The following is a 14,072-nucleotide window of genomic DNA, read 5'->3' on the forward strand; positions in this document are numbered from 1 at the left end:
ACAACCATTAAATTCAGCCCAGGTTATCTGAGCAGTCACTAATTTTGTGAGAGGACCCTGCAGGGGCTGGTTAGCTCAGTTTGTTGGATGGCCAGTGTGTGGTTCAGAATACTACCAACAGTACAGGACTTGATCCCCATTCCAACTGAGGTAGATTTGGGTCTTGTCTCCTCCCCCTGCCCTGAAGTAAAATCATGCCATAAGCTGTGGTTTGGTGACCCTTGAATAATTGAGAATTCTACCTGGAGAAGAAGCAAAGACTACAGTATCTTGCTTTCCAGTAGTTATTCCCCAGCATGCAGCCTCTGGAGGAAAAAACAGGATTGTTAGCATTCTTCCACTTGAGCAACATTCTATTTTAATCATCAACTTTGTGGCAGCTGGTGGAGAGGTTGAAGAATGCATAGAAACATGAGATAAATTAAGATATATACAGGGCTCCCAATCTCCATGACCATCTGCCTGACCAGAGGTGAAGCCAATTGCTGCAATTGTTTCTTCATGTGATGTTAAATGTTGGATTTGTGCACTTTCTCTCCCATTGGTTTGACAGTTTCTGGCATTCCTGCAGTTAATTGGTTGCTGCAGATCCCAGATCCTGTCATCACAATGTCTCAGAGTTCTGGAAATGGATGGTAGGAATGATAGGTGGAAGGGAGGAATGGCCTAGGATGAGAACTTCAGTGTGCTAGAATGGGAGAGAATTGACATGAGTGCTGCCAAGTCACTTTGTTGCTGGGAAAAGGAACATGATGCATGTCATACCCCAAAGGAAAAAGGCACTGATTCCTGTGCCAGAGAGTATCCATTAGCTCTCTGTTACTCTCTAAACTGTTCTGTTATTCATCTGATGACACTCTTAGGTTGGCTAGCTTTATGAGTTAAACTTCATCTTACTCTGTAAGGGGTTCCTTGGAGATATGGAAGTCCCACTCACAGCTATAGCTGCCTCCTTCCATGCTGCCCATGTGATGACTTCCCCTCTGGGTCTCCAACAATGGTATCCCTCCATTCTCTAATTTGGGACGAAAGCATTTCCACATCAGCCTCAGATAAATTAAATGGCCACCTTTTTCTCTCTGTTGTAGGAGCCATTTCACTTCTTCATTTAAGAACCCACTCAGCCCTTCAATGGCAGCCCTTTAAATGAAAATGTTGTGTTCTTGTTCTGCCTCCTTCCTGAATTGTTGTTAGGTGACGTTATAACATTTTAGAAGACAGCAGAGCAGATTGTCAGTGCTGTCATCAGATTGATTTAGTATATTGGTGCCAAACCACTACACAGAGGACAAAAAAAAATCACGCTAAAACCAATTTTCTTCAATGTTGTATAGTGCAGGTTTTGTTTGGCACACAATGGGCATTACCAATGGTTAGCCTGTAACCATCAGTGTTAGATCCTTATGGTAAGTAGCTCAAACAGCTTTCTCTTGACACAATCCACATTTGGGTGGAAAGAATATGTGACTGTAACAGTTGATTGACCTATTTTTACCTCACCGGCATTGACTGGAATTTTCTGGCTCTGTTGGCATTGGGTGTCATGGTGGGCAGGGGGGAACAATATGGCGAGAAGGCCATAAATTGGTTTAACGCCGGCGTGAAACCAGTTTGCAATTGTCCGCTGAACCCGTCAATGGCGGGCCACGTCTCCCACCACTGGTTGTCAGGAATGTCATTTTAGTACATTTGCCTCTAATTAAAAGCCCTGCTCACCAGAACCATCCCATGTCAAATTTACTGCCCACGTCAGTGTGACTTCAGAATGGCCTGTTTCACAGCTGCCTTTAAAGGGTGTGCACCTGGTGACCTGAACTTTGAGGGGAACTTGGAGGTGAATGCATGCAACCTTGCACAGCACTGGAGAGCATTGCCTGTAGGACATTAAGGATGGGGCGCTGTGGATTTGCGGGCAGGGGTGGAGGGGGGGGTACAGGCAAGTCACTTTTTCTCGGTTGGCTTTCAGTGCAGTGCTGGGGCAAGGGCTCCAGTGTGGGTCAGACAGGGAAAGAGAAGGCGGGTGGTGGGGGCAAGGCAACAAAGACAGAGTGAAGTAAAGACTCAAGCACATGCCGAGGGGATGGGCAAGGAGGGGTGAGGGAAGCAGCCATGCACTTGGAAAAGCTTGTCAAAAGTGAGCATTTTTCCGCCGCTGAGACTGTTCAGATACATCTCCCTTGTCATGCTTGGAGTCAGACCTCTGAAGTTTTTCTGCTGACTCAAGCAATGCAAAAGCATGAAAGTGCTCCAGATGCTCCAGAACGTTTTACCCCTCGGGCACAGACTGCAAATTAACGTGCATTTTTGAGGGCAGCAGAGCAATTGGCAGACTGAGCAAATTGTAAAAACCCCTTGTGAACGGTGGCCATGGCACAGTCACTGGTGGAGGCACTCAGAGCCCCTTGCAATGCCTTTATTAAGGTTTGGACAAGTACCCATTATGGTTCAAGCTAACAGTGCAGCCTTGCAGTATGGGTTAGGAGAATACTTGCGCCTGAGCTGAGAGCACAGCATGCAGTCCAGTGGGCAAAGTTGCTGCCAATCGGTCATGTGGAGTGGGGCGGAGGTGGGTGGGGTTTCGGACAGCCAATGAGTGCATGACACACTGACCATTCAAGTGGTGGCCAGCGCTTTCCTGCATGCATGAAGGGACCTCCAGACTTAACCAAGAGAGGTTCGTGGTACACCCATGCTAACCAATGTGTCTCTCTCTTTGATACTACAGGAGGAGAACATCAGGATCATATAGCCTGGTGATTTAGTGGTATTCATCATGTCTTACAGAGAGAAGAAAAAGAGAGCGGCGGAGGCGCCTAGTTCAGCAAAGGGAGGAGCACCTCCCTCAAGGTGAAGGGACGGCAGGGCCTGCTGCGCATGCAATTGAAGATCCACAGTGAGCCATCGCTCATAGGAACCTCGCTAGACCCAGGATCTAAAGATGGTGCCTGTCATTCCTGCAGATAACTGAGAAACAGTGTCGCTGAAGGCTGCGTGTGTCTAGGGAACTTGTCGGTCACATATCCCACCCGCTGGAGGATTTGGCACCACGGGGACATGGAGGGCATCCACTGCCTGTGGCCGTGAAAGTGACAGCGGCGATCAATTTTTACACCATTGGCTCCTTCCAGGGCTCCACAGATGACCTATGCGGGATCTCACAAGCCTCCAAGCACAAGTGTATCCAGGAGGTCATGGATGCCATCTTCGCGAAGACACAGAACTTTGTGCATTTCAACCAGGATCAGGAAGCAAGAGCGTTGGGATTTGATTAGATCTCTGGTTTTCCACACATGCAGGGTGCCATCGACTGCACTCATGTGGTGTTTAGTACTCCATGACAACAAACAGCCAACTATATGAACTGCAAGGGCTCAATGAAAGTTCAGCAGGTCTGCATGTGATTCCCACGGAGCTCCCATTACTCCTACATCCTTAGCAGGTCACCCCTGACATCTTCCTCGGTCCAGAGATACATGCAGAGAGGTTGCAGCATTGGTTTCTCAGGGATAAGGGCTGCCCCAGAGGACTTGGCTGATGATGCCTGTGCGGTGGCCTCAGACTGCAGCACAGCGAAGGTACAACATGGGTCATGCTGTGACCCAGATTTTGATGGAGCAAACTGTAGGTATCTTGAAAATGAGGTTCCAGTCCCTCGATGGATCTGGTGGAGCACTGAAATACAGTTCCCAGAATGTGTCACGCATCATTGTCACTTGCTGCCTGCTCCGTAACCTGGTGCTGCAAAGTGGGGCCGGGGTCTGGCTGAGGAAGAGATGGAGGAGCTGCATGTATCCTCTGATGAGGAGGACATCCAAGGGGATGATGGTGATGAGGTATTTGAAGGTGAGGATGTGGGTGATGAGGCCATCGCACTGGCCAGACAAGGTAGGCCTGCTTGGAAGGCTTTCATAGCCAGAAGACTTGTGGAGGATGATGACGCAATGCAATGAGGACAGTCCTGACATCTGCACCTTGCATCTGTGAACGTTTGACTCCTGTCTGGCTGAGGGCAGTTCGCTTATGCTCTATGATCAAGGTCATATCATGGAGACACAGCTGTGAAACTTTAAATGCATCTGATCCTTTGTCAGCCTTCAGCACCTGGCACCTTCAGGAGCACAGCATCACCGTTCACAGATGCTGAAAAGATCAGGGGCCAGCCCCATCTCAAAGGTGCTGAGAGCACACATAGAGAACGATGCAACTCTGTGATGTCTGCTATTATATTCTGGCAGCAATGACAAGCACCATCGAGGTGCAGGCATCATTGATGTGTCCAGTGAGTGTGAAGCCAGGCCATCACTTTGCTCTGATGGTTTCACACTGCACAGGGAAGAGGCCCTTGACTGAGACACCTGCCTTTATCTTGTGCAGGAACCATGGTTTCACATCTGAGTGACATGAACACCGCTCATCATAACAAGGAGCCATAGGCAAGGAGACATTCTTGGGAGTTTATTTACAATATTGAACATTAAGTACAAGGGAATAATACCCGTGCCCAGGGTGTGCAACTAAATCTTCTTAACCATCCTAACCCTGCCACTTTACCTTGGTGCTCCCCCAACATCCATAACGGAGGTGGAGACAGCATGCTGACTGCTACGCTCTGTCTGTGATGACCTTGGCGGGGGTATCTTCAGGAGTGCCGAGACCTGGAGGGCCCCGGCCTGCTTTTAGGGTCTTGCTGTGTGGCCATGGCACCCTCCTCGGCCTGTGAAGCAGGAGCTGGAGCTGCTGAGGTCACAGGAAGAGGGGATTCAAATGGACCGGATACTCTTGGAGTCACCTGGGTGGATGGCCCTGGGGTGTGCACCTGCTGATCCTCCTCCCTATGGGTGCCTGGGGGCCCCTGGCTGACCCCTTGAGGAGAACGGGAAGCTGGAGTGAAATCGAGCTGCCCCACACCCTCTCTCGTACTGTCACTGTTGGAAGCCAACTATGGCGTCAGTGATGGAGTTCAGCCCACACAGCAGTGCAGGGCCAATGTTCTGGACCAAGGTTTCCATGGCGGGCACCATCCTGCCAGTAAAAACTGGCAGCATCGGCGGAGAAGAAAAGAGTTGACGTTTCGAGTCCTCATGACCCTTCGACAGAACTTGAGTTCGAGTCCAGGAAAGAGCTGAAATATAAGCTGGTTTAAGGTGTGTGTGTGGGGGGCGGAGAGATAGAGAGACAGAGAGGTGGAGGGGGTTGGTGTGGTTGTAGCGACAAACAAGCAGTGATAGAAGCAGATCATCAAAAGATGTCAACAACAATAGTACAATAGAACACATATGTGGTAAAGTTAAAGTTGGTAATATTATCTAAACGAATGTGCTAATTAAGAATGGATGGTAGGGCACTCAAGGTATAGCTCTAGTGGGTTTTTTTTTTTATTTTATATAATGGAAATAGGTGGGAAAAGGAAAATCTTTATAATTTATTGGGAAAAAAAAGAAGGGGGAAACAGAAAGGGGGTGGGGATGGGGGAGGGGACTCACGACCTAAAGTTGTTGAATTCAATATTCAGTCCGGAAGGCTGTAAAGTCCCTAGTCGGAAGATGAGGTGTTGTTCCTCCAGTTTGCGTTGGGCTTCACTGGAACAATGCAGCAAGCCAAGGACAGACATGTGGGCAAGAGAGCAGGGTGGAGTGTTAAAATGGCAAGCGACAGGGAGGTTTGGGTCATTCTTGCGGACAGACCGCAGGTGTTCTGCAAAGCGGTCGCCCAGTTTACGTTTGGTCTCTCCAATGTAGAGGAGACCACATTGGGAGCAACGAATGCAGTAGACTAAGTTGGGGGAAATGCAAGTGAAATGCTGCTTCACTTGAAAGGAGTGTTTGGGTCCTTGGACGGTGAGGAGAGAGGAAGTGAAGGGGCAGGTGTTGCATCTTTTGCGTGGGCAAGGGGTTGTGCCATAGGAGGGGGTTGAGGAGTAGGGGGTGATGGAGGAGTGGACCAGGGTGTCCCGGAGGGAGCGATCCCTACGGAATGCCGATAAGGGGGGTGAAGGGAAGATGTGTTTGGTAGTGGCATCATGCTGGAGTTGGCGGAAATGGCGGAGGATGATCCTTTGAATGCGGAGGCTGGTGGGGTGATAAGTGAGGACAAGGGGGACCCTATCATGTTTCTGGGAGGGAGGAGAAGGAGTGAGGGCGGATGCGCGGGAGATGGGCCGGACACGGTTGAGGGCCCTGTCAACGACCGTGGGTGGAAAACCTCGGTTAAGGAAGAAGGAGGACATGTCAGAGGAACTGTTTTTGAATGTAGCATCATCGGAACAGATGCGACGGAGGCGAAGGAACTGAGAGAATGGGATGGAGTCCTTACAGGAAGTGGGGTGTGAGGAGCTGTAGTCGAGATAGCTGTGGGTGTCGGTGGGTTTGTAATGGATATTGGTGGACAGTCTATCACCAGAGATTGAGACAGAGAGGTCAAGGAAGGGAAGGGAAGTGTCAGAGATGGACCACGTGAAAATGATGGAGGGGTGGAGATTGGAAGCAAAATTAATAAATTTTTCCAAGTCCTGACGAGAGCATGAAGCAGCACCAAAGTAATCATCGATGTACCGGAGAAAGAGTTGTGGAAGGGGGCCGGAGTAGGACTGCAACAAGGAATGTTCCACATACCCCATAAAGAGACAGGCATAGCTGGGGCCCATGCGGGTACCCATAGCCACACCTTTTATTTGGAGGAAGTGAGAGGAGTTGAAGGAGAAATTGTTCAGCGTGAGAACAAGTTCAGCCAGACGGAGGAGAGTAGTGGTGGATGGGGATTGTTCGGGCCTCTGTTCGAGGAAGAAGCTAAGGGCCCTCAGACCATCCTGGTGGGGGATGGAGCTGTAGAGGGATTGGACGTCCATGGTGAAGAGGAAGCGGTAGGGGCCAGGGAACTGGAAATTGTTGATGTGACGTAAGGTGTCAGAGGAATCACGGATGTAGGTGGGAAGGGACTGGACAAGGGGAGAGAGAAGGGAGTCAAGATAACGAGAAATGAGTTCTGTGGGGCAGGAGCAAGCTGAGACGATCGGTCTACCGGGGCAGTTCTGTTTGTGGATTTTGGGTAGGAGATAGAAGCGGGCCGTCCGAGGTTGGGCAACTATCAGGTTGGAAGCTGTGGGAGGGAGATCCCCAGAGGAGATGAGGTCAGTGACAGTCCTGGAAACAGTGGCTTGATGTTCAGTGGTGGGGTCATGGTCCAGGGAGAGGTAGGAGGAAGTGTCTGCGAGTTGACGCTCAGCCTCCGCGTGGTAGAGGTCAGTGCGCCAGACAACAACAGCACCACCCTTGTCAGCGGGTTTGATGACAATGTCAGGGTTGGACCTGAGAGAATGGAGTGCAGTAAGTTCAGAGAGAGACAGGTTAGAATGGGTGAGAGGAGCAGAGAAATTGAGACGACTAATGTCGCGCCGACAGTTCTCAATGAAAAGATCGAGAGAAGGTAAGAATCCAGAGGGAGGGGTCCAGGTGGAGGGAGAATATTGAAGATGGGTAAAAGGATCCGTTGAACTGGGAGAGGACTCCTGCCCAAAGAAGTGAGCCCGGAGACGAAGACGGCGGAAGAAGAGTTCAGTATCATGCCGAGCCCGAAATTCATTGAGGTGAGGGCGTAAGGGTATGAAACTAAGTCCTGAGCACTGAGTGCTCAGCAAAGGACTTAGTTTCATACCCTTACGCCCTCACCTCAATGAATTTCGGGCTCGGCATGATACTGAACTCTTCTTCCGCCGTCTTCGTCTCCAGGCTCACTTCTTTGGGCAGGAGTCCTCTCCCAGTTCAACGGATCCTTTTACCCATCTTCAATATTCTCCCTCCACCTGGACCCCTCCCTCTGGATTCTTACCTTCTCTCGATCTTTTCATTGAGAACTGTCGGCGCGACATTAGTCGTCTCAATTTCTCTGCTCCTCTCACCCATTCTAACCTGTCTCTCTCTGAACTTACTGCACTCCATTCTCTCAGGTCCAACCCTGACATTGTCATCAAACCCGCTGACAAGGGTGGTGCTGTTGTTGTCTGGCGCACTGACCTCTACCACGCGGAGGCTGAGCGTCAACTCGCAGACACTTCCTCCTACCTCTCCCTGGACCATGACCCCACCACTGAACATCAAGCCACTGTTTCCAGGACTGTCACTGACCTCATCTCCTCTGGGGATCTCCCTCCCACAGCTTCCAACCTGATAGTTGCCCAACCTCGGACGGCCCGCTTCTATCTCCTACCCAAAATCCACAAACAGAACTGCCCCGGTAGACCGATCGTCTCAGCTTGCTCCTGCCCCACAGAACTCATTTCTCGTTATCTTGACTCCCTTCTCTCTCCCCTTGTCCAGTCCCTTCCCACCTACATCCGTGATTCCTCTGACACCTTACGTCACATCAACAATTTCCAGTTCCCTGGCCCCTACCGCTTCCTCTTCACCATGGACGTCCAATCCCTCTACACCTCCATCCCCCACCAGGATGGTCTGAGGGCCCTTAGTTTCTTCCTCGAACAGAGGCCCGAACAATCCCCATCCACCACTACTCTCCTCCGTCTGGCTGAACTTGTTCTCACGCTGAACAATTTCTCCTTCAACTCCTCTCACTTCCTCCAAATAAAAGGTGTGGCTATGGGTACCCGCATGGGCCCCAGCTATGCCTGTCTCTTTATGGGGTATGTGGAACATTCCTTGTTGCAGTCCTACTCCGGCCCCCTTCCACAACTCTTTCTCCGGTACATCGATGATTACTTTGGTGCTGCTTCATGCTCTCGTCAGGACTTGGAAAAATTTATTAATTTTGCTTCCAATCTCCACCCCTCCATCATTTTCACGTGGTCCATCTCTGACACTTCCCTTCCCTTCCTTGACCTCTCTGCCTCAATCTCTGGTGATAGACTGTCCACCAATATCCATTACAAACCCACCGACACCCACAGCTATCTCGACTACAACTCCTCACACCCCACTTCCTGTAAGGACTCCATCCCATTCTCTCAGTTCCTTCGCCTCCGTCGCATCTGTTCCGATGATGCTACATTCAAAAACAGTTCCTCTGACATGTCCTCCTTCTTCCTTAACCGAGGTTTTCCACCCACGGTCGTTGACAGGGCCCTCAACCGTGTCCGGCCCATCTCCCGCGCATCCGCCCTCACTCCTTCTCCTCCCTCCCAGAAACATGATAGGGTCCCCCTTGTCCTCACTTATCACCCCACCAGCCTCCGCATTCAAAGGATCATCCTCCGCCATTTCCGCCAACTCCAGCATGATGCCACTACCAAACACATCTTCCCTTCACCCCCCTTATCGGCATTCCGTAGGGATCGCTCCCTCCGGGACACCCTGGTCCACTCCTCCATCACCCCCTACTCCTCAACCCCCTCCTATGGCACAACCCCTTGCCCACGCAAAAGATGCAACACCTGCCCCTTCACTTCCTCTCTCCTCACCGTCCAAGGACCCAAACACTCCTTTCAAGTGAAGCAGCATTTCACTTGCATTTCCCCCAACTTAGTCTACTGCATTCGTTGCTCCCAATGTGGTCTCCTCTACATTGGAGAGACCAAACGTAAACTGGGCGACCGCTTTGCAGAACACCTGCGGTCTGTCCGCAAGAATGACCCAAACCTCCCTGTCGCTTGCCATTTTAACACTCCACCCTGCTCTCTTGCCCACATGTCTGTCCTTGGCTTGCTGCATTGTTCCAGTGAAGCCCAACGCAAACTGGAGGAACAACACCTCATCTTCCGACTAGGGACTTTACAGCCTTCCGGACTGAATATTGAATTCAACAACTTTAGGTCGTGAGTCCCCTCCCCCATCCCCACCCCCTTTCTGTTTCCCCCTTCTTTTTTTTCCCAATAAATTATAAAGATTTTCCTTTTCCCACCTATTTCCATTATATAAAATAAAAAAAAACCCACTAGAGCTATACCTTGAGTGCCCTACCATCCATTCTTAATTAGCACATTCATTTAGATAATATCACCAACTTTAACTTTAACACCTATGTGTTCTATTGTACTATTGTTGTTGACATCTTTTGATGATCTGCTTCTATCACTGCTTGTTTGTCGCTACAACCACACCAACCCCCTCCACCTCTCTGTCTCTCTATCTCTCCGCCCCCCACACACACACCTTAAACCAGCTTATATTTCAGCTCTTTCCTGGACTCGAACTCAAGTTCTGTCGAAGGGTCATGAGGATTCGAAACGTCAACTCTTTTCTTCTCCGCCGATGCTGCCAGACCTGCTGAGTTTTTCCAGGTAATTCTGTTTTTGTTTTGGATTTCCAGCATCCGCAGTTTTTTTGTTTTTACCATCCTGCCAGTGTTGACCTCAGAGCGTTGGCATGCCGGCTTTATCACTTCAGACTGAAGGCTGACGGACTCCTCCATCGTGTCTTGCAATCTGAGGAGTGTTGCAGACATCCCTTCCTGGTGTTCCCAAGCTTGCCTTTGCAGCCCCAGCAACTATGACATGACCGAGTCCAGAGGCTCATCATCTGACTTGTCCGCCGAGTACTGGAAACCTGGGATGTCCATGCCGCCACCTGCTGTGTATCAGGTAGTGCCATGTGCTCACCAGACTGTGACCCAGAGGCTACTCTAGAACTAGGTCCCATCGAGCTCTGGCCTCTGCACTGGTGGAGTGTGTGGGTGAGTGCTGTGATGGGTCTATAATTAGTGCGTCATCAAATTCTTCTTCCGAGGTGTATTCAGGGCTTCAGTTGAGGACCTGGCTCATGAACCCCCTCAGCTGCTTCCCAGATGTGCCTGTGAAAGCAAGGAGAGATAATTAGTGCATGGCAGGGCACTGCGGAACAGGGGAACTGGCTCACAGGTGATGGATGTTGCGCTGCTGGATCCTCACTTGGTTGAGCACCACCAACCTCACAATCAGCACAGGAACGGTCCAGATTGTCAACAGCCAGCTGGATGACTCTATTTTCAAAGTCTGCAAAGAATTTGACATCAGGCATTTCTCCACTAGCCTGTGACCTCTCCCTCTTGTGTGCCAGTTTGTCCTTCATGAATATAGATAGAGATAGTGTAAGCAGGACAAAAACAAAAATTGGTGGAAAAACTCAGCAGGCTTGACAGTGTCTGTGGAGAGAAAGACAGAATTAACATTTCGAGTCCTTATGACTCTTCTTCAGCACTAAAGAGAAGTAAAAATGTGGTCAAATATATACTGTTTAAGGGGGTGGGTAGGACAGGTGAAGCTGTATAAAAGGCCAGAGATAGGTGGAGGCAAAGGAGAGATTGCAAAAGATGTCATTCATCCTCTTTTGGCACTGGTTGGTTGTCCTCTTTTGCAGGGTGTTGGCACTGACCACTGCTGCCACTGCCTCCCATGCTGGATTGGTGACCTTGCTGGCTGGTCTTTGCTCAGTGCAGGGGTACAAGACATCAGGTGGGCCTCCATTGCATCTAGTAGGCACCTGAGGAAGACACTGCTAAACTTGGGTACAGCATGATTCCTCCCTTTGGCAGCCATGGCTTTCCAGCAGCTTCCGATCGGGGCACCCTTTAAATACGTTGCCTGGATTACTGAAGGCCTGATGTAACGGTGGGGTGGGCGAATCAGAGGCTGCCCTGCCAGCGACCCGGCATGTTTCCCGGGAATTCATTATTAATGAGGCTGGGAATGGGATGCTATGGCGCAATAAACCTCCATTGCAGCTGGAGATTAACTTCTTTTTCCTGCCCGCTACCGAACTTTGTGCAAATCTGGGACGATTCTGCCCATTATGTTTTAGTGAAATCCTGGTGACAATATTGCAAAGTACATTGCTTTGTATGCCACATCCTTTGCTTACTAGGAATAGCAGATTTATCTAGAGTGAGTACTAAAAGCAGTGGAAAGAAAGGCTGTTGCTGAAGTTATCATTACTGTTCAACATCTGTTGTCTTTTAATTGTAAGAAATATTCCTGAAGCAGCATTCTATCTTTAGATTTTATGGATGATATTTTACAACTCATGCTTTGTTCTTTTAATTATAAGGGTGAAGTTTTCAAAATAAGTCCAAATGGTTGCTGCCCTGAATGTGCCTTGAGGACCCATAACTTCTGTGAATATGAAGGACAGATTCATGGGGTAAGCATTAGTCCCTCATTTTGATATGTGCTCATGGTAACATCAAGTTCAACAGAAGAACACGTTTAAAATGTATATTACACTTAATATTCTATTTGTGTCCGCTTGTAACATGTTGCCAGCAAGTGGAAACAATCCGTTGCTGTTCATCATAACCATTCATAATCTTGAATACCAGTTTTAGATCATCCTTTAACCTTGTCAGCTTTCATGTGAAAACACCATGCCGGGATTTTCCGGCCCCATCGTGGCGAGACTCGCCACGGGAGATTCGGCGGCCCAACGGGACTCGCAGCGGGATCAGATGATCCCGGCACGGCGGGGCTGGAAAATCCCACCCCTTCACTTCTCAAGATTCCCTTCATAACTGTGAGCGAGCCTTTTCATATTGGTAAGCCATTGTCATGACATTCATCAATAACAACCATTTGTATTCATATGGAGAATTTTACATTTGAGGCACTGTGAGATAATAGGTGAGCAGAATTTGTTGCATAATAAGATACAGGCAGCAGAATACAGATCTTTCTGGAGTGTGATGATTGGGAGACTAATTAGGAGAGCATTGAAATAATCCATCCTAGAGATAACAAAAGGATGGGTGAGGGTTTCAGCAGCTGTTAGGCTAAGGCAAGTGCTGAGCCAGGAAATGTTATAGAGGTAGAAGTTGGTAATCGTTTTACTGGAGAAGCCAAGCAGCTGGAACCTCAGCCCAGGATAGAATAATTTGTTGAGTTTGCAAACAATCTGATGGATGATGAGGGGTTTGGAATTGATGGCAGGTGAATGGTACTTGTGGTAGGGCGCAAAGTTGGAGGAAATTATATTTGGCAAGACTGAATATCAGATAACTAGTCTGAAAACAGTTGCAGTTGGGGGGTTGAGCTAGGTTATTTTGTTATACAAATGGAAGCTGTTCCCATGCCTGTGAATGATGCCAAGGGGCAATATCAAGATTCTAGTGGATTTACACTATATCTTTTCAATCGCTTTTAAATTTTTCTTTAAATGGGGTAAAAATTAAAGAAATATTTGTATTTATATAGCACTTCGTATCAAATCAGGATGCTCCAAAGTGCTTTGCTGCCAATTAAGTATTTTTTGAGCTGTATTCATTGTTTAAATGTAGGAAACGTGGAAGCAAATTTGTGCACCAGTAAGATCCCACAAACAGCAATGAGTTAATGATCATAAAAATCTGTTTTCTGTTAAATTGGTCAAGTGATAACTGTTGGCCTGGACACAAGGGAGAACTCCCCTGCTGCTCTATGAAATGGTGCCATGGAGTCTTTTACATCCACCTGAGAGGGCAGATGGGTCCTTGTTTAACATCTCATCCAAAAGGCTACTTCTGCCAATGCAGCATTCCCTCAGCACTGCATTGGCATATAAGCCCATTTCGTGTGTGCTCTTTTTAGTCACAATATGACAGTCTCTGTTGCATTTTGCTGCTTCATCCATTTGGTGGGTACCTGAGATGCATTCCCCTAAAGGTGCTAGGGTCTACCTGGATTACTTAAAAGTGTGAATCTTCCCTGGAACCACTGAGAATGTGGCAATGTCAACAATTGAGGAGCCTGGCAGGCCAATTCTGGCACTTGCTTGAGATCAAAAGGCTATGGACTGTCAACCCCAAATTTACCAGTTATATATTTTAAAACACGGACCATTCTAATGAAAGGTTATTAACCTGAAATGTTAACTTTTGTTTCGCTCACCACAGATGCTGCCTGACCTGCTGATTATTTGCAGAATTTTCTGTTTTCATTTATTGTCAGTAAGAAGCTCTATCTCATATTCACTCGCAATAGCTCAATAAAAGGCGAGCAGAAACCACTATGGTAAACAGAGCAGATACTATAGATAATAAAGTAAATATTGCTGATGGGTGTATTGTAAGATGTAAATAACAATAAGGAGTTACACAGCAATGTAGTTCCTTACTATGTAATCACTTATACTGATCTGGAAGGTGTATTCCACTGATAGCAAATTGCTTTACTTTTTGTT

The 14,072-nt window shown here is 48.4% G+C and overlaps 1 protein-coding gene across 1 annotated transcript in view; it reads left to right on the plus strand.

The window, feature by feature from the left end:
• Nucleotides 1-14,072, plus strand: part of fras1 (Fraser extracellular matrix complex subunit 1) — a 398,900-nt gene that overhangs the window by 17,952 nt on the left and 366,876 nt on the right. Inside the window, exon 4 of the mRNA XM_041181003.1 lies at nt 11,970-12,062. Within this exon, the coding sequence (XP_041036937.1) occupies nt 11,970-12,062 (93 nt within the window). The remainder of the gene's footprint in view (nt 1-11,969; nt 12,063-14,072) is intronic.

The sequence above is a fragment of the Carcharodon carcharias genome, chromosome 1 (genome assembly GCF_017639515.1).
Source record: "Carcharodon carcharias isolate sCarCar2 chromosome 1, sCarCar2.pri, whole genome shotgun sequence".
Lineage (NCBI taxonomy): Eukaryota > Metazoa > Chordata > Chondrichthyes > Lamniformes > Lamnidae > Carcharodon > Carcharodon carcharias.